Source organism: Ictidomys tridecemlineatus, chromosome 13 (assembly GCF_052094955.1).
Source record: "Ictidomys tridecemlineatus isolate mIctTri1 chromosome 13, mIctTri1.hap1, whole genome shotgun sequence".
Classification (NCBI taxonomy): Eukaryota; Metazoa; Chordata; class Mammalia; order Rodentia; family Sciuridae; genus Ictidomys; species Ictidomys tridecemlineatus.
In genome coordinates this window covers 79,580,558-79,603,146 of record NC_135489.1, presented here as the reverse complement: position 1 = coordinate 79,603,146, position 22,589 = coordinate 79,580,558, and the positions used below count along the sequence as shown (strand labels likewise).

Genomic DNA, 22,589 nt, shown 5'->3' with positions numbered 1-22,589 from the left:
GAGTCAATTACATGAGGAAAAAAGCAAACATATTTGGATAAAATCTCATTTGAAACAATTAATTCTCTTATAGGAAATTATCTCTTTGTGATAAGATCAATTTAATTATTTATTTGATGGATTGCTAGAATCCCCTACTGGTAGTTAGCTTTGTATGTTTACTTTGTTTATTTATAGTTTGTGTTCCTGGGTAGCTTTTAGTCCTAGTACTCATAACAGGTTGAGGAATGCATAGGATGATGATGATGATGGTGTTGACAGTGATGGTGGTGGTGATGATGATGGTGATGGTGCTGGTAATGATGGTGGTGTTGGAGATAATGATGGTGATGATGAGGTACTTCTGCATAACTTCCCTTATTAATAAAGTCACTACATTCTTACAGTGCCACCTCTTATATATACTGTAGGCATGGGGATTTTTATTTTATTTTATTTTAACTAGAAGCAATTATGGTTTCTGCTGAGGGATTTCTACTCAACTTGTTCATTCACACTTTCAGATAGTAAAATGTGATTGTCTATCCAGACAGAAAACTTACAAAATTCATCCAGGTTATTTATAAACAAAAAGCACTAAGTGATTGATAAGTCATGTGAATATGTTCCTGGATGAGATTAAAAAAATGAAAGAGGAGCTGATTTTTAAAATAATCTATTTACATGTATGTAAATTAATTGTTTTATTATTTTCTCATTAGTAAAATGGATGCAATAAAGCTGAATCACTGGATGCTTTTAGAAATAAAAAATCATAATGTGGATGGAAATACCTGGTAGCATTCTCAGCACACAATGCATGCCTCACTGTTTTTCATTTCTCTTCTTTCCATTTCCATTGCAAAATAAGTGGCAAAACTTCAAACATTTCCTCAGAGCTCTGAGGTGCAACAATGGAGAAAATCTTGGATGAAACAAGTGCCAATTCATGTGCTCATTTAGAAACAAAATGGTAGTGAATCTCAGCATTCCTGATGTGGTCCCCAAGTCAGTCTTCACAAAATAACTGCCCTTTAAAAAGCAGCCTCTGCTGTTTATCACATGATAGCAATCAGGAGGGAAATCTTTAGTTTCTGGACTTTGCTTAATCTCATTCAGGTAGTGAAATGCACCTGTCAGAACATACCTAATGAATGGGTGGGGTGACGTTCTGATCATCACAGGTTCTAAGGATTGAGTACAGGCTGAGCTGTCTGCCTATAGTTCCATTGAGTGTCTGTGACACCTCAATTAGCTCAGATGCATTGTCCTGCCAGAATGAAGGGGAGAGAGGAGGGTGAAGAGGAGGAGTGGAGCCAGTGATGAGCTTAGGGGGTGAGCTGGGGGCACATGCCCAGTGCCTTCTAGGTGTCTTTAGCTTTAGTGACCATCAAATAGACTATGCAAAGATGCTCCCAGGTTAAGTGGAATTGTTTGGTGTGTAATCTTGACTCTACCATTCACACAAACACTTTCATTAGTTTTAATTTAAAGAAAACAAAAATTGAATATGACATCACATTTGTATAAAAATTTTCAATCCAAAGTGCTTTAGCATCAATGACCCCGTGGTTCTCCTTGCAATCCTATGAGAGTGGTTAGTGTTGTCCTTTTAATGTTTTATTATTTGTGTGTGTGGTGAGGGGGAAGAATGTGCATGCCAGGCCAGTTCTCTACCACAGAGCCGCACTCCAGGCTCTACAGTTTTAAACAATAACAACTACAATGCCAAAAAAATAATTGATTAAAAAACAAAGGACAACTAATTAACTAAACAACAAAGGACAACTTTGTTCCAGAGACAGATAATGGGGCAATTGCCACACACCCTTTGGTAGAGTCAGCCAACTTTTTTTTTCCCATGACTCCAGTGTGGCCTTCATCACCAACCACCAAAGCTGCCTTTAATGAAAGCAACTAGATCAGCAAGGTGGGTCAGTGATTTTCTATTTCCCACCAGGACTATTCAGTGTGTAATTAAGTCACCTGCAAAGCAACACATCCTTGAAGCCCAGCTGGGATTGCAGGTTTCCTGAGGCTGCCACACCTGGTGCAATTCTTCTAATTCCAGGGTTCCTTATTTTATCCGTAGTGGCTGAACAGGATGGCTGATTTGCATATGAATACTGCCTCTTGGCACAGGTACAATGGAGTAACTGGAATGTATTGCTGTCTGTGAGCAGGAGTGCCCTTATTAAAACAATCTAGCAAACTGTGAGTGACAGAGGACAGGGATGACCAGGGTTTCTCTTTCTTCTAATGATAACTCATGATCCCAGGGCAGCACACCATGAACAGGCTGATTCATTTTCCCTTTCTCCTTCTCCACATGTGTTTCTGTGTTGATTATTTTTTTGGACCTGGGATGAGAAGGAATGAAAATACAGAATTTTTTTTTAACAAGGATATACAATTAAAGAACATGGACTATATCATCAATGCTAGCTAATGACAAGGGGGAAAAAATCCAAAATACTTAATAGTTCCTCTGAGGTCTCAACTGAAATGTATAAAATTCCCAATGTACAATAATATTGGGGAGAGGGATTGGTTAATAGCATCTCTTTTGCCTTTTTCCAACTATTCTTTGAAACAATTGTTAAAAAAAAAAAACAGGAAAAGAAATGCAGTTTCAGTAAGTTTGTACCTTTGAGACTCTTTGTTGCTAGTTAGGTGAACTGTGGAAGAATTTCACAGTTATTAAACTTTACGTGGACTTGGGAGAGAGTGGTACGTTAGCTTCACATCATAGTGAACAAAATACCTAACAATGAATTCATTGGATGACTATTAATCCATTGGGTTGACCGCCTACCTCCTCCAGCCACTCTCTAACTGCCTACAGTTACCACGCAGCTAATCCACATCAGAGGATCAATGCACTGATTAGGTTAAGGCTCTCCTTCCAATCGTTTCACCTCTGAAAGTTATGGCATTGTCTCACACCTGAGCTTTGGAGGGACACCTCCTATCTAATCCATCATGGGGACGATGTTTCAATACAGGATCTTTCTGGTGTTGTTCCACATCCAAACCCCAATCTCAGGGATCTGGTAGATCTCAACAGGAAAGTGCCAGCAGATAAACCCTCACTCTTATCGTGCATCCACTGTAGGATCCTGGTCCTTGTCTGACCAGGAGGATGGAGTGTCACACTGCCCTCACTTCCGGAGTACCCAACTCCACTCCAAACCTACATTACATACTTTATGCATCCACATAGGACCTCCATGTCCCATCAGCACCTTCAAAATAATATGCTATTAAGAGTTTGTTACCCAGCATCTCAGGAGGCTGAGGCAGGAGGATCACAAGTTCAACTTAGGGAGACTCAGCAACTTAGGGAGGCCTTGTCTCAAAATAAAAAAGGGTACTGGTAGAGTGCTCCTGAGTTCCATCCCCGGTACCCATCTCCAATCTCCCCCAATAAAAGAGTCTGGGATGTTGTCTAGAAGACAGTGACTTACTGGTGGCCAACTCTGCACTTTGGGCCACTGAAGTCTCCCCTACTTTTCTGACACTTACAGGTAGGAGGTCGGCACAGTAGGTCTCCTTCTGCACATGGGGATCATCCTCCATTCACACAGCATGCTCTTTTACATGAGGGAAGATTGAATCTTGGATGATCTGCAGCACAATTTGCATTTGTCCCTGCCAGAGACAGTGCAAGGGTTTGGGGGACACCTTATGTGCACCTCAGTGGAAACTGCTCCCATGGTTTCTTCCCCACTCCTGATCCTCCCAGCATACTTCACTTTTCAGGCAGTCAGAAAGCACAACCTACCCGTTTCCATTCTTGCACAACATCTCTTATTTAGTGAACCATTGAGAGCTTTGGGTCAGGTACAGAGTTCACTTTACAGGAATTTTGTCATTTAATTCCAAAGGTAGCCTTAGGAGATAATCAGCTTACCTGGATTTTATTTAGAAAAGGTTCTCACTGAGTTGTTTAAGGCCTCACTTTCGCTGAGGCTTGCTTTGATTCTCCTGCCTCAGCCTCCAGAGCTGCTGGGATTACAGGTGTGTGCCACCATGCCTGGCTACCTCCCAGGATCTTCAAGTTAAAGTACATAGCAATAAAAAGCAAAGCAACGCCCCCCCCATATCTATCTATCTATCCATCCATCCATCTACCATCTATCTATCTGCATCTGTAAGCATATGCATAAATATATGTGTGTGCATATATATATATATATATATATATATACATATATACACATATATATCTTCAGAGTCTGGATCAAAAAGGTTTGTGCTTATGGTACATTCAAGGGGAAAATATTTTGAACAAAGATTGATTACCAAAAAAAAAAAAATAGAAAAGAAATCTTAGAATCTGAATTCTAAAGAATCTGTAAAATTTGAGCTCTTAAGCACATAGTATTTAAGTTGTGCTTATCAATCCAGAGAGGTGCCTATAAATACATTTCTCTGCACTCCTACATCCCATCATATAATGGTGTAATATCATCCCCTCATTCATTTCTTTTCCCAGTTATGTTACAATAACAAGCTTTTTTGAACCTTCACATTATGCTGGACATGGTATTGAATACTTTACAAATTAGGGTATAATTATAAAAATAATCCCTAATAAAAAGACACATTCCCCGAGTTAGAAAATAGCAGTGTCCAGAATGCTGATTATTAAAGAAATAGTAGTTCCGAAATATCTCCCATTTTATTTATTTGACCAGAAAAATGACAAACATCAGTAAGACCTCACCAGCCATTGCTATTCTTGGTCCCAAAAGTGTGACCTTTGTCAAAACAAAAAGATCAGAATCTTGACTCTGTGCCCGGCAGACTCTGTGCTCCTCGACTCATGATACTTGGCAGACTTCTCAGTGTGTAATGAGAACACAGGCACTCCTTGGGGCTCTCCCCGTCTCCCTGTGCTACAGCCAGAGAGCCCACAGCCCTTCCAGGGACTCCCTCCTCCACTCCCTACTCTGGACCTGTTCATTCATTTTTAATTTTCAGGTTTTACCATTGTCTCTCCACCACACACCCTCAGTCCCTGGTGACCCTGTTCTATTCTCTACCTCTAAGATCCACTTCTTTAAATTCCATGTATAAATGAGATCTGTTCACAAGTACTCTGTAGTTTGAAATCCCTTTTATTTTTTGTGACACTCAAGATCTAACATGGGGCCTCTTGAATGCAAAACAGGTGCTTTACCCCAGAGCCCAGCCACCAGCCACCAGCCCCTTGAACTGGTGTCTGCTTCGACTGTAGGCAGTCTGAGCGCAAGGACTGTGTTTTGACTATTTTCATTTACTTAATGCCCAATACTGTGCCTTACTGTAGGAATTTAGTCTCTTGTGTTTGACAGAGAACAGAACTGGTCCCCCAGGCATGACGGGAATTATGAACTGGCCGCCCACATGACATCAGACACTTCCTCCACTCACTGGGACCCCCTGAATGGCAGGAGTCATCTAGCAAAATGTGAAGACAATGTAGGGTTCATCTGCTTTCAGTTTCTTTTTTCTAACATGAATCTATGATTTTCTCAAGTTTATGTAGACTTCTAAGCTGACTGTTTGCTACTCCAGGAACAGGTATGCTAAGTTATTTCCTCCTCCTCCTTACCATTCTCCTTCTTTTTTTCTGCCTCAAAAAAAGGAGCTGGTGGATGGACCCCACTTGTGTCAAATAAATACCAATGGCTGCAGATTGACCTTGGAGAGAGAATGGGGGTCACGGCTGTGGCCACCCAGGGCGGATACAGGAGCTCCAACTGGGTGACCAGCTACCTCCTGATGTTCAGTGACAGTGCGAGGAACTGCAAGCAATATCGACGAGAAGAGAGCATCTGGGTATGTTTTCCAATAATAAGAATCACTACTCGTTGCTGCAAACCCATAAAGAGAAACAGTTTTCATGTACACTTTTTATTTTGTTTTCATTTGACACATAACAATTACACATATTTAGGAAGTATAGTCTGTTAGATACATCTATACACTGAATAGTAACTAAATCAGGGTATTAGTTTGGGCAAGGATATTTTGGAGAAAACTCCAAAATCACAACCAACAAAACTACAAGTAGAAAAATCAGATTATAACTAAGAAGCTTCCATACAACACAGGAAGCAGTGAACAATGAAGAGATAACCTAAAGAATGGGGAAAGATATTTGCAAAAGATACTTCTATTGAGAAAAAGGATTTTAAGGATTACTTTGAAAAAAAAATTATGTGAAAGCAGGTTGCCCATGTCAAAGAAAATATTGAAAGAGCCTCTTGTTACTATACCTTAAGTAGTGTGGAAGATTAAGAATAATACAAATCCTATGTAATTTTCCTCGTTTTGTTGAATAATATATTTTAGCATTGCCTCTGCATGATTTTACATTAGTATATTGAATTTATTCTTTCATTTTCTCTGATTTAATCTCATGCTTCTGAAAGATACTGAAGTTTTAAAATTTAATAAATGAGCAGTTTCTCTATGTAGGACAAGTTCAAGAACACAGGCTTTGAACTTGAAAAATCGTGTTTTCTTTATTATGTAGATACATTGAGAAATTCCAGGCTGTAGATCTCAGTGAGATCCTCCAGAAGACTTTGAATTTCCTCACGGTGGTGGCATTTCTATTGGTGATTATGTCTCAAAGCCTTTTTTTGAGGAATAATTTTTGTTTTAATTTTGTGAATATTTAACTTATTGTTAAATTTAACTAATTGAAATATATTTCAAAAATAATTTGGTACCTAAGGTTTGGAAGTAACTCAGATATGTTTGAAATCTTGCTCTGCATTGATGAAGGCTATTTAAAAGGTTGGGCATGATTTCCCTATAAAAGAGATATTCTAAAACCAACACCTTCTGTCTCCCCTCCCTTCTTTCCCTGTTTCCTTTTTTTTTCTTACTCTAAAAGGTTATATGCTTAGGGAGAAATAATGTGAAGAATAAGGTCTGTATTAATCCAAAATAGTGTAAGTAGCACCAAATGCCAGTCCCCACCATCCCATCCCTGAAGGCACATCACAGCATGAGCATCCTCTGAACTCACAGTGTTTGAGGGCAGGGCTTTGTCATGGCTCGCCCTTCCTCCTCCATCCCTCTGACCTGTGTGGGCGGAGCTGAGCTTCACTGGAGTGACTGGTTTCCTTTCCTGAAGGCACATCACAGCATGAGCATCCTCTGAACTCACAGTGTCTTTCTGCATCTCTGGTTTGGGTTGACTTGTGCTTCTCCAAAACACATGCTGGAATCCTAACCTACAGTGTGTTGAAAGGTGACTTTATTTGGAAATTGGTTATTTACAACCACATTAAAATGAGGTCAGTAGGGTTGGTCTTAATCCAATGACTCCTCCTAAATGAAGACATTTGAACACAAAGATGGACATTCATGGAGCGAGAGAACCCTCCATGAAGAGGAAGTAAGACGTCTACAAGCCAAGGAACACTGAGGTCTCCAGAAGCTAGGAGGTGGGCAGGCATGGAACAGGTCTTTCCCAAGTGCTTGTAGAGGTAGTTGCCCTGTGGTCAGCTCCGTCTTTTGGCCTCTAGGAGCTTAGTTACTTTGTGTGAGGTACTTTGTTCTAATGGCTCTAGGAAATAAGTGCATTCTATGGAGTTTAACTCTTCCATGTAGAGACCAGAACATCAGCAGATTTTTTCTGAATTAATGAGTGGGATTCATCCTCTCCCAGGACACCTTTCTTGAGCAACCACACTGACAGTAGTCTCTCCCAGCCCTGCTCTTGTCTAGGACATGGTTGCACTAAAACTAGGACTCGTGGTACTGTGAGGATCTGGTTCCTCCTGCCATTTTGATCCAAGAAGTGTTTGAGGGCAGGGCTTTGTCATGGCTCGCCCTTCCTCCTCCATCCCTCTGACCTGCAAATTGTCACCATTTAATAAATTCAGTGCCTACTCTGATTGCACAGAATTGTAGGGTGAACCAAAGTTAATGCTAAAGATATGGAACCCACAGACCAGCCTAGAGATGATTATTGGGTGTTCACCTACGAGACACAGACCCCAGGGATTGCAGAATGGAGCTTAGACAGGCCTTGAAGAGAGTGTTTGGAGTGCTGCGGAGTGATGAAGGTAGGTGTCCTAGAAAGCAGAATAACATGAGCTCCGAGATGCAAGAGGACTGGCCATACAGAGATGGAGAGACTGAGGAGTTTCATGAAAGTTGTAAAATAGCCAAGAGTGAGGGTCTCACATTTGAATTATGAAATGCCTTTGCAGATAGCTGAGTTTCTCCACCTACCTCAGCATCCAAGGGACCTTTTCTTTGTTCAGTCATCCATTCTTGCTTTTAATAAATAAGAGATTGGTAGACTTTAATAATATCTTCTAGGAAAATATAAGCTGAATCACGATTATATTCTTGATGAGTGTGGCCTCTCTGGTGTGTTCTGTTCGGTTACTTTTTCAGAAGTAAAATTCACTGATTGTCTTAGGTTTATCATTTTCTTAAAAGGATGAGTAGATACTGTCTGTTATATAGTCTTGTCATTACTGCTGTAATAATAAATTGCATATCTTATATGAGCTTTCACCCTTTATCTAGGCAATAATTCTAGATTTCATGAATGGAGTTAAAATAAGTTAGCTTAAAGAGATTTGGTTTTTATGTATAAAATTATTTACACTATGGATTAAAGAAAACTGCATGTTTTTGTAAACCTACTATCATTTTTTTCCAGCACAGATTCAGACTGGGTGCAGTGCTTGCCTTAGATTTATTGCATTAACCTTCCTCTCGCAGGAAAACAGAATGTGTCTCCAGATCTCTTCTAAAAAGCCTATTTATTTTATTTTTATGTTAAGGACACATTAAAAATTTATTCTCCAACCTCGTATATTTCTTGGATGCTCTCCTTATCCTGTTTTTTAATGGCTTTTTAATTTGGGGGGTCTGGGTCTATTTATTAGCTACACTAATGTTTTCTATTATTAAAGATCCACACTTGCTTTACTGCAGTGCCTAATTCTAGAAGCAGAGCGATTAAAATGATAAAACCCAAACTCATGTAGCAACAAAATCTGAATGTTCCAACTTTGGGGGCTGTTTATGTTCTTTATTTATCCTGCTTAATGGGAATATCCATGTATTTTATTGCAGAGATAGCCATGTGTAAGATTTCTGCCTAGTCACTGATGCTTGGTGTATGCCGTATAGGACCTTCCTAAAATCTGAAAGAAGAACAGTCTGAATCTGAAACAAATCAGGTATCAAGGTGTCATGCATTGGATCTGGAATGTCCCCCAAAGGCTTTGGCTCTTGGAAAGTGATTGGATCAGGAGGATTCTGGCCCCATGAATGGATTAATCCATTGTTGGGTTCATAGCTGAATGAACTATTGAAGGTGGTGATTATTGTAGGAGGTGGGATCTGGATGGAGGGAGTGAGTCCTTGAGGATGTGCTCTTGGGGATTACATGCATCTACAGCCCCTTCCTCCATCTCTTTCTGCTCATCAGAGGCCCAGAATCAGTGGACCCAAGTGATCATGGGCTGAAACCTCAGAAGCTGTGAGCTAAAATAAATCTTTCTTTCCTTAAGTTATTTTTTCTCAGGTATTTTGTTACAGCCACAAGCCATCATCCCTAGTGTCAATTTTCCACTTATTTCTGTGAGACTTAAGAACCAAACCTGTAAAGAAATAGATCAGTCTTTAATTCCTTATGAAATTTTCTACAGGCTGGGAATGGCTATGGTCAGATCCTTATCCAATCCTTCCACTTGGCTTCAAGCTTTCCCTGTAAGCATCAAACTCCTTTTCTGTTTGGGTGTCAAAAAAATTAGAAAATGAGCATGCTTAAACACAAATTATTGCCTTCCATACTCTCCCCACCACCAAAACTATCTCCTCTGGGCATCCACCTGTCATTAAATATTGCCATATTTACCAGCTGCTTGAGCCAAGATCCTTGGAGTCACCAGTGAACTCTATTCCTGCACACCCCACATTGGCTCCATCAGTGTATCCTGTCAACCCCAAATCCTTTGAGAATGTGTGGGGTCTTTCAGCTTCCATCACTTTCACCATTACCACTATGGCTTGCCTCCCAGTCCTCCCCTGGACTATTGCATATGGCTTCTAATTACAAAATTCGTGGAATTTTATTTTCTTCAATTCTTGCTGCAAATGACCATGGATTTTGTGTACCGTACAATTGTAGTTGTTTTCAAGAAAGAACTTTTGTAGATTAAAGGAAGCAAAATTGACTGTATTCACTGCTTCTCTCTGGCTTCATAACATTTTGTGCTACACTGTGCTTCTGGATGATGCTCTTTAAAGGTGTCAAGTGAGGTCCGTCTTTTGTAGTATCTGTTCAGTCCCTTTGAAATCTTTCCCTAGGTAACTTAGCATATATAACTTCCTTGATTCATTTCTCAGATAAATATTCTCTTCTGCATAAAATTCTTTTATTCAAGGCCCGAACACACATACACACAACCCTTCCACGTCATCCATCCTTCATCCCCGTCTCTTCCTTTGCTGTGTGTTTCCTTGTGGGATTCACTATTTCTTGGTACTGTATATGGAGTTTTGTTTGTGTTCTGGATCTCTCGCTCCATTAAAATGTTTTATGCCAAGAAAAAAGTATCCCCTGGATAATATTGTGTGAGTTTGTTTTGTAACTTTTTAACTTTCTGGTAAAGAGGATGAGTTTTGCTTTAATTATATCATCGGTTATCTTTATCTTCTCCCAAGTTTTATCTTTATCTTCTCCCAAGTTTTGTTTCAAAGAATTACCTTTCATCTGTATTGAAATCCAGTACTGGTCATCTTATCACCATTTTACTTTGGAATACAAGTAATATCCACAGATATTAAGTCCTTCAGTAATAATAATTAATATTATATGAAAATACAGTAATTTGCCTCATAATGAAATTTTAGACAAAAACAGCCGTATGTGATTATGGAACCATTGGACTGTATGACTTAGGGACACTGCAGCCATCTTAGTTTGTGTTAAGTACACTCTAACAATCACTATATGACAGAGTCACTTAATATCACATTTTTTCAGAAGGTGCCCTTTGTTAGCAACTGGAGACAGGGTGTCTAGGTGTAAGACATGACTGTTAAGTTATGTTAGTCATGTTAGGATTTTTTAAAAGTAGTTTTAGTAAAAGAAGTGTTTTCCCCCCTCATTTGTATTCCAAATAATATCCTCTTTAGTAAATATCTCTCTTTTCAAAGAATTTTGTATCTGTGTTAGTCAGTTTTTTGATGCTGTGACCCAAATAACCAACAAGATCAACTTAGAGGAGAAAAGTTGGGCTCATGCCTTCAGAGATTCAGTCCACGGTTGGCCAACTCCATTGCTCTGGCCCACGGTGGAGCAGAACATCATGGCAGAGGGCCACTGTTCTACTCATGGTGGCCAGAAAGGAGGGGGGAGGGAGAAGGGGCCACAGGGAAGCTGCACTCTTCCTGGGCACGTCCCCCATTGACCCACTTTCTCCAGCCATGTCTCACTTGTCTATAGTTACCATCTAGTTAGTCCATTCACAATAAGTTGGACTGATTAGGTGACAGCTTTCACAACCTAGTCATTTTACCTCTGCACATTCCTATGTCAACACAGGAGCTTTGAGGAGATACCTCTAATCCAAACCATTCCAGGATTCAAAATGTATGTCCATCCAAACTGGGAAATCTAAATATACCTGCTCATGTGTGTGATCCTGAAGTACACTGGTGGACCTCCCTGGAAGCATAAGTTGTCTGAATTTTCTCCTTGATGGTCTGGCCTGATTGGAGCACAGGTGAGGGTATCTAATCCAAGAGCATGAAGATGGGGATCAGAGAAGAGCTGATCATGTTGGAGTGAGCAGGGACCCGATGGAAGAGGCTGCACTAAGCACCAGGCAGACAGAAAAGCTCTTAGTGGCTTCTTTGTCCTTCTACAATAATGCAAATGAGTGCATCTTCTGAGCCAGGCAATAGTTAGGTGACCCTGGGAGAAGAGGAGCTGGTGGGGTGGCTGGGTAGCCAGCAAGCCCTGTGCCCCTGACAGGCATGGACACAGTGAGTCAGAGGGAGAGCAGGTCTGCAGACAGAGCCAGCCCCTGTCTTGTTATACAGGTGCAGTGCCTGAGCTCTGTTTCCTCCAGGCTCAGGGGTGATCATTTGATCTCCTGTCTTCATTGATGTTTATTCTGCTTCTGGCTGTAGTAACTGCAGCCTGTTCCTTCTATATCTCCACATCTTCACATCACCTTCCCTTCATCTAACGCCAAGTTGGGCATATTGTCTGTATAAAGCTGACCGCATTATCAACAGATCCATGTATATTGTGTACATACAAAGAATACTCAAGATTAGGCAATATTTTTTTCCCTTGAAGGAAAGGGCTTTTCCTAAATAGGAAGCAAGAGGGAAAAACAAATATTTTGTCCATGATTGAAACTAATGCCATCTGCTATTTATGAAGAACACTCTGGGCATCAAGCTATATGCCGTCTGGGCTTGCCAGTACCTCCATGCCTGATCTTTGCACCATTGCATCCAAAGTCCTGATTTCCAAGAAGGTGAAGAAACAGTCTTTTTGCATTTTTCCTGATGAAGCATTCTGCAAAAATTTTAGTCCTGAACATATATAATCTACCTCAGAGAAAAACTCAAAGAGAAAGAACGTCAGTAATGACAAAATCTTTCCTGTGAGTGGTGACCATTGAATGGGAAGTGTTTCTTAAGCTGCATTTAAGGTCAAGCAGCCCAAGCTTTAAAAATTCCTTTGAGGTAGGTTTGTGCAAGCCAGGAGTGCCACATCAAGTGACACCTCTACAATGTGACCTTTCCAACGCTTCGGAAACTGAAGGGCGTCACAGGGTGTTGCCTACTTCGTGAGTTGTTAAAAGGCATGCTCTGAGTTTCAGTTGCAGGATTTAAAGAGTTCCAAGGATGGATGGTGGTAATGGATGCATAATCTGAATGTACTTAATGCCACTGAACTGTAGGCTTGAAAACGATTGAAATGTTAAGCTCCGCGTGACATCTATCTTACCACAATGAAAGCATTTTTTAGAAAGTATGCAACAAGTTACTTCAGTAGTCAGTGGGCTCTATTAATAATGTATGATCTACACAGCACTACTCATTTTTTTCTGTTTTTAAGCTAAAACCTTTAAAAAGCTCCTTGGGTTAATATTTTTCATTTAATATTATTCATCTGAGTTCAGTTAGTGTGAGGGGGAGCCCTCTGCATCCCGATAGCACCAGGAGCACAGAGGTAGTCCCTGCAGGGAAGGATGTGGGTCAGGGCCACATAAGCTCCACGGGTAGACCTGTAACCTTGAGACACAGCACAAGCAACTTGAATTTACACTTGTGTTCTCTTGAATGAATAAATTGCCCAGGAATTTTGTGGAAAATCAAAATGGCAACTGTGGATGAGTGTCATGAGATAATCAAAATTGGCGGTGGAATGCCATCATTGACCCCCAACCCCTTGAAGGACAAGCTCTTGCAGCTCCTTCCTTATTCCATGCCCTAAACTTTTGAAAGCACTTAGGATGATATTAAGAATGACAGGGCTACTCCAGAATCTCACTGGTTAATTTCACAGTGAGAGATTCTGTTTTGTCAGGGATTCTGTCCTTTGGTCACATTTAGAATCCATATAACAGCTCAGTCCCATTTTGTCTTGGTAATAGTGAAAATCTCCCCGTTGTGGCTTGGATACAAGGTGGTCACTCACATCCTCTGGGTTGAAGCAGGAATATTCAGAGGTGAGATGATCAGATCTTGAGAGCTGTGACCTAATCAGTAGATGGGTCCACTTGATGGATTAATAAATTGAAAGGACTGGAGGGTAACTGTGGGAAGGGTGAACATCTTGCCATGATGTTCTGCTCACCTCGGGCTCAGAGCAGTGGAAGCAGTTGGCTGACCATGGCCTAAACCTCGGTAACCATGAGCCCAGATAAGCTTTTCCTGCTCTCAGTTGTTCTTGTCGGGTGTTTTTGTCCCAGCAGTGAAAACCTAACTAACATGTTCCTTTGTGGGTTCTTTAAGAAAAGCTTCACCATGGCCCTGAAGGAGACTCTCTCAATGGAAGCCTGGTTTACCAGCACAATCCTTTGATTTCCCTCTAGGTTCCCAATTGTGAGTCATTTAACTTTCTGAAAACAACTACCCTACATCTACAGACTTCCTGAGAGGTCACAACCTTCATTTTTCATTCAGTGACATTGACAAATCAGAGCTATTTGCTTACCTAAGCAGTTTTCTTTCAAAAGAAGTATAGTATATACTCTGCTTCTATCCAAGATATTGACAAGTAGGGCTTTTTTCCTGCACAGAAACTTTGGCTACCATGATAAAATTTATCTTAGGGAGAATAGCCCTCTATATAGTTAGTGAAAGTTCTAATTAATAATACCTGTCAGGGAAATGCAAATTAAAATTACATGAGATATCATCTTGCATCTTTTAGAGTGGTTCTTATAAAAAAAAAAAGCCAGGCATGGTGGTACACACCTATAATCCCAGCAGCTAGGGAGGCTGCAGCAGGAGAATTGAAAGTTCAAAACCAGCCTTAGCAACAGTGAGGCACTAAGCAACTTAGTGAGACCCTGTCTCCAAATAAATAGAGCTGGGGATGTGGCTCAGTGGTTGAGTGCTCCTGAGTTCAATCTCCGGTAATAAGAAAAAGAAAGATACCAAGTGGTGAGGGTGTGGAGAAAAGGAAACTCTTGGTAGAAATCTCTATTAGTGCACCTATTATAGAAAACAGTATGGAGATTCCTCAAAACATTAAAATAGAACTTGTAAATGATCCAGCAACCCCACTACTAGGCAAACATTTAAAGGAAATGAGGCAGCAAGTCTAAGAGACACTTGCAGTCCAGGTCTGTAGCAGCACTATTCATAGAAGCCAACAGAGCCCCTCTAAGTGGTCATGGGTGGATGAATGGAGAAAGGAAATGTGGTATATATACATGGCAGAATACTCTGGGCCTTTCAAAAGGAAGTTCATCCTTCATGACAGCATGGAGAAAGGACATTATCTTAAGTATAATAAGCCAGGAACAGAGAGACAAATACTGCACAGTCCCACTTAGACGTAGAATCTAAAAAATGTTGAACTCAGAGGCAGAGAAGCCGGTGGTGCCTACCAGGGGCTGGCTGGCAGGGAGGAGGCTGTTTGGGGAGATGTTGGTCAAAAGGATGCAAAATTTCAATTACATTAGAGGAATAAATTCAAGAGATCTGTTATACAACACGGCCACTATAGTTATGGTGTTCTGGTTAAGTTGCTTAGGGGCATCACCAGGTTGCTGAGACTGGCTTAGAACTTGGGATCTCCCTGCCTCAGTCTCCTATGCCTCTGGGATCACAGGTGTGTGCCACCATGCCCAGCTAAAAAATTAATTTTAAAAAAGAATAAGCCAAGCAATTAGTATAAAGAACTATAATAAGGGAAATTAGTCCTACAAACAGGAGAAATATATAATAAAGCTGAATTCTGGATTTTTGGATGCTAAATATTAGTATGAAGAACAGTGGAGAAAAATATGGTATCCGTTAATAAATTACAACATGTATGCTGACATGTCAAATATATGATATTTTAAATGAATAAGAAAAATATATACTTCATACATTATATGAAGACAATTAAGTAGTTATCTGCAAAAAGAAAACAAAATAATGCTCACTTCTCTTTTTTTACATTTATTTTTTAATTGTAGTTGAACACAAGATCTTATTTTATTTATTTATTTTTATGTGGTGCTGAGGATCGAACCCAGGGCCTTGCATGTGCAAGGTGAGCGCTCTACCACTGAGCCACAACCCCAGCCCCTGACCTCACTCTTTATATCAAAATAGATTGCATATATTTAAAGATATAAAGTAAGGCATCCATAGAGACAATCTCAGAGGATTCTGGGAGAAAGTTTGCCTTTACAGTATTGGAGTGAGCACATATTTTTAAGAAAAATGCAAACCCAGATCACACTGAATAGACAAATAAATTATCTTTCTAGAAAAATACTACATGAAAAAATGCCACCATAGATATCAATCCAGGATTGGGAAATGAGATTTTAATGGACACAACACTGTTAATTTCCTTATCTATAAAAGTACCTTTACACATTGATGGATAAGGACAGAAAGGCAATGTAAAAATGAGAAATGTTAATGAGCAGCCCAGACCAAGAAATGATTTGTAAATGTATGAAATGATGTTCGCCTTGCTTCCACATTGAAGAAAGGAAAATAAAGCCACAGCACTGAGACTCTCCTCAGCTCAGCAGGATGGATTAAAACATTTTATTTTCTCCAACTTTTACAGTTACGCATTAAGTGTAAAGTCTCTTAAAATCAAATGTAAACGGTACACCAACTCTGCGAGATCATGGATAGTACTGCTTAGCCTAAGACTCATGTTAAAATAAATTTCAATGAAAATGAAGAAATTTTAGTTTGAAGACCTAACAACCTGAGTGCTTCAGTGTGTACCCAGCAAGATTCTTTTGTGCTTCGTATATGTTTAAATCCTTAACAAGACTCTACGAAGTAGATACTAATGGTCTTCCCAGATAATATCAAGGAAAGAAAAAAAAATACAGGTTTTGTCTATTTAACCCAACTGTAGATTGGATGGGTAATGGCTCAAGGATTTGAACCCAAGAAATCTGGCTGCAGAATCTGAACTCCCTGCCCGACCCCAGAGCTAGGCCTGTTATATGCCCGCTCCTGAGTTGAGAGTGGAATTTGGAGGATTCATAATCAGCACCACTTCAGATGCTGGTGGGAATATATATTGATACTACTCCTAGACAGCCAGCCATTTGACAACATCTATATTTCAAAATTGATCTCCTTGCAGTGTTCTGGATGAAGGTAATGCAAAAAGAGCAATGTTTTCATCTCTCAATGTACAAGCTACATGAAGTAGTTCTACTTGCAGGAATGCATCTCACCCTTATGGCATTAATATATGCACATATATGCATGTAGGAACACACATAGATTATACCATTTTATAATAATAAAATGATATGTTGATACAGTTCTCTAATTGCTAGGTGACTGATAAATAAATTCAAACATTTATACTCTGCAATAACACCAACCCTTAATAGAGAATGAGGTAAACATATTGACTGATAGTGAACTTCAAGATTTTTTTAAAGGCAAGGAAGAGAATAAAATATTCTCCCATTTGAAATTTCCAAAATGAATATCTACATCTATAGGTATAATGTGTACATGTAAGATACAGGACATTTCTGGAAGGGTCCACTAGAAAAATAATTGTAGCAATTTTCCCCTCTGGAAAAGAATAGGGGTTAAATATATATATATATATATATATATATATATATATATATATATATATATATTTAAAATGGATCCATGTATGGCTTAAACTACATGTGTCATATAGTCTTTTCAATTAAATTCAAAGCAATTAAAATTCATTTAAAGTAATAAATAATGTAATTCTTTTATTTATTTACTTATTTGTCTTGTATCAGAGATTGAACACAGAGGTGCTTAATCACTGAACCACATCCCAGACATTTTTAATTTTTTTTAATTTTAGAGACAGGGTCTTGCTGAGTTGCTTAGGGCCTTGCTAAGGTGCTGAGGCTGGCTTTGAACTCGAAATCCTCCCAAGCCTCTGGGATCACAGGCGTGCACCACGGTGCCTGGCTAAATTATGTAATTCTATTACCCACTGAAGTCTCTCCAGGATGAAAACCAACTGACAAAGCTCTGCTATAAAGCCTTAGAGTGAGCGTGCAGTCCTGTCTTTCCCTGAGAGGGAGGGGATCGTAGGGGGTGAAGAGAAGAGAGGGATTGGGGTGGAGTGGCCCATGTGGACAACACTGTGTTGGAAGGAAGGGGACTTTCATGGGCTTTTAAATGAGGAAGAGCAGCCTCATGTCAGAAAGAGACTCACAGAGGGAGGCCACATGGAATACTGTGAAAGAGACTTATTGGGTATACATATATATTTTTTTTCTTTCTTTCTTTTCTATTTAATATCTAATATGTATCTCACTCAGGGTAAATGCCATTCTCACTTTGTTATTTTGGTTATAAGCCCCATGGAATTAGATTGGAGGCATCAGATTCTAGTTTTGATATTTATTTTAGTGGTATTTCGATGACATGTTTGTTTGATGTTTAATGAATGATATTTATCCAGGCCCTGAGCTCTCCAGCCTTAGATGATCATGGGCTATGGTGGGGATACCATCTAATGAAGGGTAAAACTGAGCCCTGTTCCTAACATGGCCTTTGGTAAAACCCTTGACCAAGCACCAGGAGCTCAGCACCTGTGAGCTTCTTTTCTTCTTCTTTTTTTTTAATATTTATTTTTTAGTTCTCAGCAGACACAACATCTTTGTTTGTATGTGGTGCTGAGGATCGAACCCGGGCCGCACGCATGCCACACGAGCGCACTACCGCTTGAGCCACATCCCCAGCCCTGAGCTTCTCTTCTTTTTATTATGAAGTGAAAGGTGGAGGTAGGATCCAGTCTTGTGCTACAGGCCGAACCATGTGGAATTGCCAGCATCTAAGGAATTTGACCTATACAAACAGCAATGTCAGGTGACAGACTAATAGACACACATCGATTCTCTTCTAGGCTTAAAATTGAGTGGTTCAGCATGCGTTTGCCATAGAGGCAGCTGCAGCTCATTCTAAGTTCTGATCTGTGCCCTTTTCCATTCACAGGGTCAACTTATTTCTCCTGTTAGTGTTTCCTCGGTGTATAAACACACATGTATTTGCACATGCACACACACACATACACACACATACGCTGCAATAAGCTGGAAAAAAAAGAAGCATAAGGAAGACTGAATGATGAACTTGGGCCTCCTTAATAAATAATCTACAATAAATAACAACAATGATGTAAAGTTTAACAAGTATTATTCATTATATTATTGTGCTCTAAAGTATTATTGAAGTTCAAAGAAGAATTAGCTTTGCTGTGTCCTCTGCTTCCTTTCTGTTGATAGATAGGGTATCAGAGTTATCACAGAGGATTCATTTGAAATGAGGAAAACGTATGAGTACAAATCTGTCAGGATTTGGGTGGGTTCGCTGGGGAACCTTGTTAACAGAGGTGACACATCACCTTTGTTTCAAAATACATTTCATAAAAATGAGTTGCTTTGCTGTGGGAGCCGTGGGCGCTGTCCACCACTTTAACTCTGGCTTTCTTCCATGATGACCTCCTTTTGCATTTCAGCCATTGACTCAGTTTCCAAATTTTTGTAGCTAGATTGATCACTAGGGTTACAACTCTTGACCCTCATGATCACTTGTTTCCCCAGGTACTAGGAATTTAACTCAGGGACACGTTACCCACTAAGCTCTATCCCCAATTCTTTTTTGTTGTTGTTGTTATTGTAAACAACAACAGTAAAGCCAATTGCTTGCCATCTTCAAAATATTTCCCTCCACCTTGAAAATATTCACCAAATTATTCCTTCTCTATCACAGAAATGGCTTCTGAGACAGTTCCATTTCCAGAGGTTTTATGAATTACCAGGAGCTGCACTGGTTTGCCTGATCTCTCCCTGACAACAGTTGAAATTCAGTTATTTTCTGTTCTATTTCACAATGACTTTCACTCTGTTCTGGCCCAGCTATACCTTTGACACACTTGAATGCCTGTGTACATTAATATCTATGGACTACTGGCTAAAATGTGTATCACTTAGTCCATTTCATTATTAGAGACAGCATTGTTCATTTCATACTGAGAATTCTAAGAGATGAGGACTTTGTCATATCTCCTTCATATGGATAGAATCTTAAATCATCTCTACAATGGATTTTTGCCTAATGTGTCCATTTTAATACATGGATAAGAATAAACATTAACAGTACGATATTCTAAATAACCATCTTTTTGGATAAAATGGAATGTGTTATCTAGTCATTTCATGGATTGCATTATAGATATTTCTGTTTATTTATAACAAGACACTTTGCATAGCTCTGACAGTGTACAAATACTTACAATAAATGCTCTTCCTCATAATTGAGGAGTAAGACCTAAACCAGGTGACTCTCTCTCTCTCTCTCTCTCTCTCTCTCTCTCTCTCTCTCTCTCTCTCTCTCTCTCGGCCTCACACCTGCTAGACAATTTTATTCTACCACTGAGCCACACCCCCAGCCCTAGACATCTCCTACCACTGAGCTATGATGCCTTTGGCTCTCAAGTGACTTCTGTCCATATTTCCAATTCCTCTTTTTGTCCCCTTCGAAAGATGCTCCTGTAAAAGCCTTTCTTTACAGCAATAAAATCACATTTCTCCTTTCACAAATGTACCTGTGCAGTCAACTTTGGGTGCTGTGGAAAGTTGTCCTTTGTAAAAGATTCAAGGGCCAGCGCATCACTTCTGAAGTAGCTGCAAGCCCGAAGGGAAAAGATGGGCCTTAGAAACATCAACCATTTAGGCTCAGCATCTAGCGTATCAGACAGAAATGATGCAGAAGAAGTCGGTTTTGTTCTCCATTTTAAAGATCAATGTTCGTTTTGAATTTGAACTCTTATCTCTTATTTTGTATTCGTCAATGTCCTTATTAATCATTCAAATCATTCAAATCAAATGGCTTGTCTTTCTTTGGGCACCTGGAACATTCTAAAGACACAATATTATTCTTTTTAAGAGAGAGAAAGAGAAAAAGTACCTCAATGGTGGAAAGAGGTCCCTGGGGAGCTATTGTGCTCCACTCCAGCAAAAGCTTCATTAGCAAAACTTCTGACTGAAAGGAAAGAAATTCAGATTCGAAAAAGGCTTGTATTTATTGTAAAGAAGTTTGCAGAAATGACTATAAAAGACACCCAAAAACTTAATGCAAAATTACTCTGGCAGTATCCTCTCCACCCTTGCTTTTCCAAAATAATAAAATGTAAAATGGTCAATAAATTTACATTAACAATGATTTTTTCCACCCTCAAATCAGAATTGCTTCCTTAATTAGTCAATTAAGCAAACTCAAATGAAAATTAGCTTCCCTTCAAGAGCTTCCATGTCAGAGATGCCAGGTCACAATTAAAACACCCCTGTACTGAGAAGGCATTTTCCTTATCACATCTCATTAATTTGCTACAGACACATATTCGAATACATTTGTTGAATTCTCACAAGGCGTACCATCGATTTCTTATTCTGTTTGGAATCTTAATGTTGAGAGTTTTTTTCCCCATCTGAGCCAAAATCTTTTTGCTATAAGATGAAATGTTTTTTAAAAAATTCGTTCTGAATTAAAACTACATTTGTGACTCTGATCAGACTGAGCAGGCTCTGGGTCCACCTGAGTTTGGGCTCAGGAATGTATATATATCTTCTCACAACCCAGTCCCCCCATCTTTCATGGGCTGCCTGCTTGGGTATTGCTTGCAACTACTGGTTACCAGGAGTCTATGGAGTCACATCTTAGGGCAAACTGCTGCTTGCTCCAGGGCTCCAGAACATTCGGTATTGGGTTAGTCACCCTTGTCTGTCTCTTCCAGTCTTCTCATCTTCCCTCTCTTTTCTTACCTCTTTCTCTCTGTTGATCCTCACCTTCCAGGCTCCTCAGATTTTGGCACAATCAGTGTGGCTGGACCTGATTGGCTAGCTAAGGTGCCAAAGGGAAAACATTAGTAGGAACCTTCAGCACCTGATCTCTCTTCTGGCACATGTGTGCATCCTAAGGGTGGTTTTGTGGAAATTATGGTCCTACCTCTGTTGTCTAGCTCAAGATGGACTCAAACACTCAGAATGGCAAATCAGGTAGGACAGAGCTGCCATCGGGTGAGCGGGAGGAAAGAGTAGGAAGGTAGGTAAAGAAGGCAGAGGCAGGAGTCTGCTGGGTTCACATATGGGGTCCACCACCTACTAGCTGTGCGGACCAGTTGCTTAATCTTTTAACACCTTTCATATTCATCAACACGAGTAGATATTGCTCTACTATGTACCTGTTGGGATTATTGTGAGAATGAAACAAAAATATCTGTATCAATGAATGAGAGAGATAAAATGATCTGTAACTTTATCTGCCTGAGGACAGGGGATGCCTGATGGCAAGGGCTTTAGGAGGAACATGAGATGATGAAACGGAGGAAGCAAGTAAGGCTTGGTAGGAGTGTGATGATTGGAGAAGGAGATGGACGTGTGTGAGCAGAAGAGAGGATGAAGGGGAACCTAGAGACACTTGTATGTGATTACAGCCTGAGGGACTCTGTCTACTACTTTCAAGAATACCTGAAACTGGGTGAGTTATAAGGAACAAAGGTCGAGTTTGGCCTGTGGCTCTGGGGGCTGGCAAGGCCCAGAGTATAGGGCTGCAACTGCTTGGCTTCTGGTGAGGGCCCCACGTGGTTCACCTCATAGCAGCAGGGCAGGCAGGTGTGTGTGGAAGCTACAAAACACAAGGGGTAGTCTTGCTGTATAGTCAGCCATTTTGGAGGTAAGGGACCCAGGCTGCAAGAGTGACATCAGTCCTCTTAAGGAGCTGACCACCTCTTTAAGGCCTCACCTCCTAGCACCACCACGGTGCAGGTCCAATTTCCCCATGTTGCGGCAGGAATAAACCAGAGGCAGGTGACAGTGCTGGGGATCATGGTGGAAACCTGAGAGAGTGGT

The 22,589-nt window shown here is 40.1% G+C and overlaps 1 protein-coding gene across 1 annotated transcript in view; it reads left to right on the top strand.

Annotated features, from left to right (window-relative positions):
- Nucleotides 1-5,623: 5,623 nt before the first annotated feature.
- Nucleotides 5,624-22,589, top strand: part of LOC110597345 (contactin-associated protein-like 3) — a 137,706-nt gene continuing 120,740 nt past the window's right edge. Inside the window, 1 exon segment of the mRNA XM_078029832.1 lies at nt 5,624-5,805. Coding sequence (XP_077885958.1) covers nt 5,680-5,805 — 126 coding nt within the window. The 5' untranslated portion in view covers nt 5,624-5,679.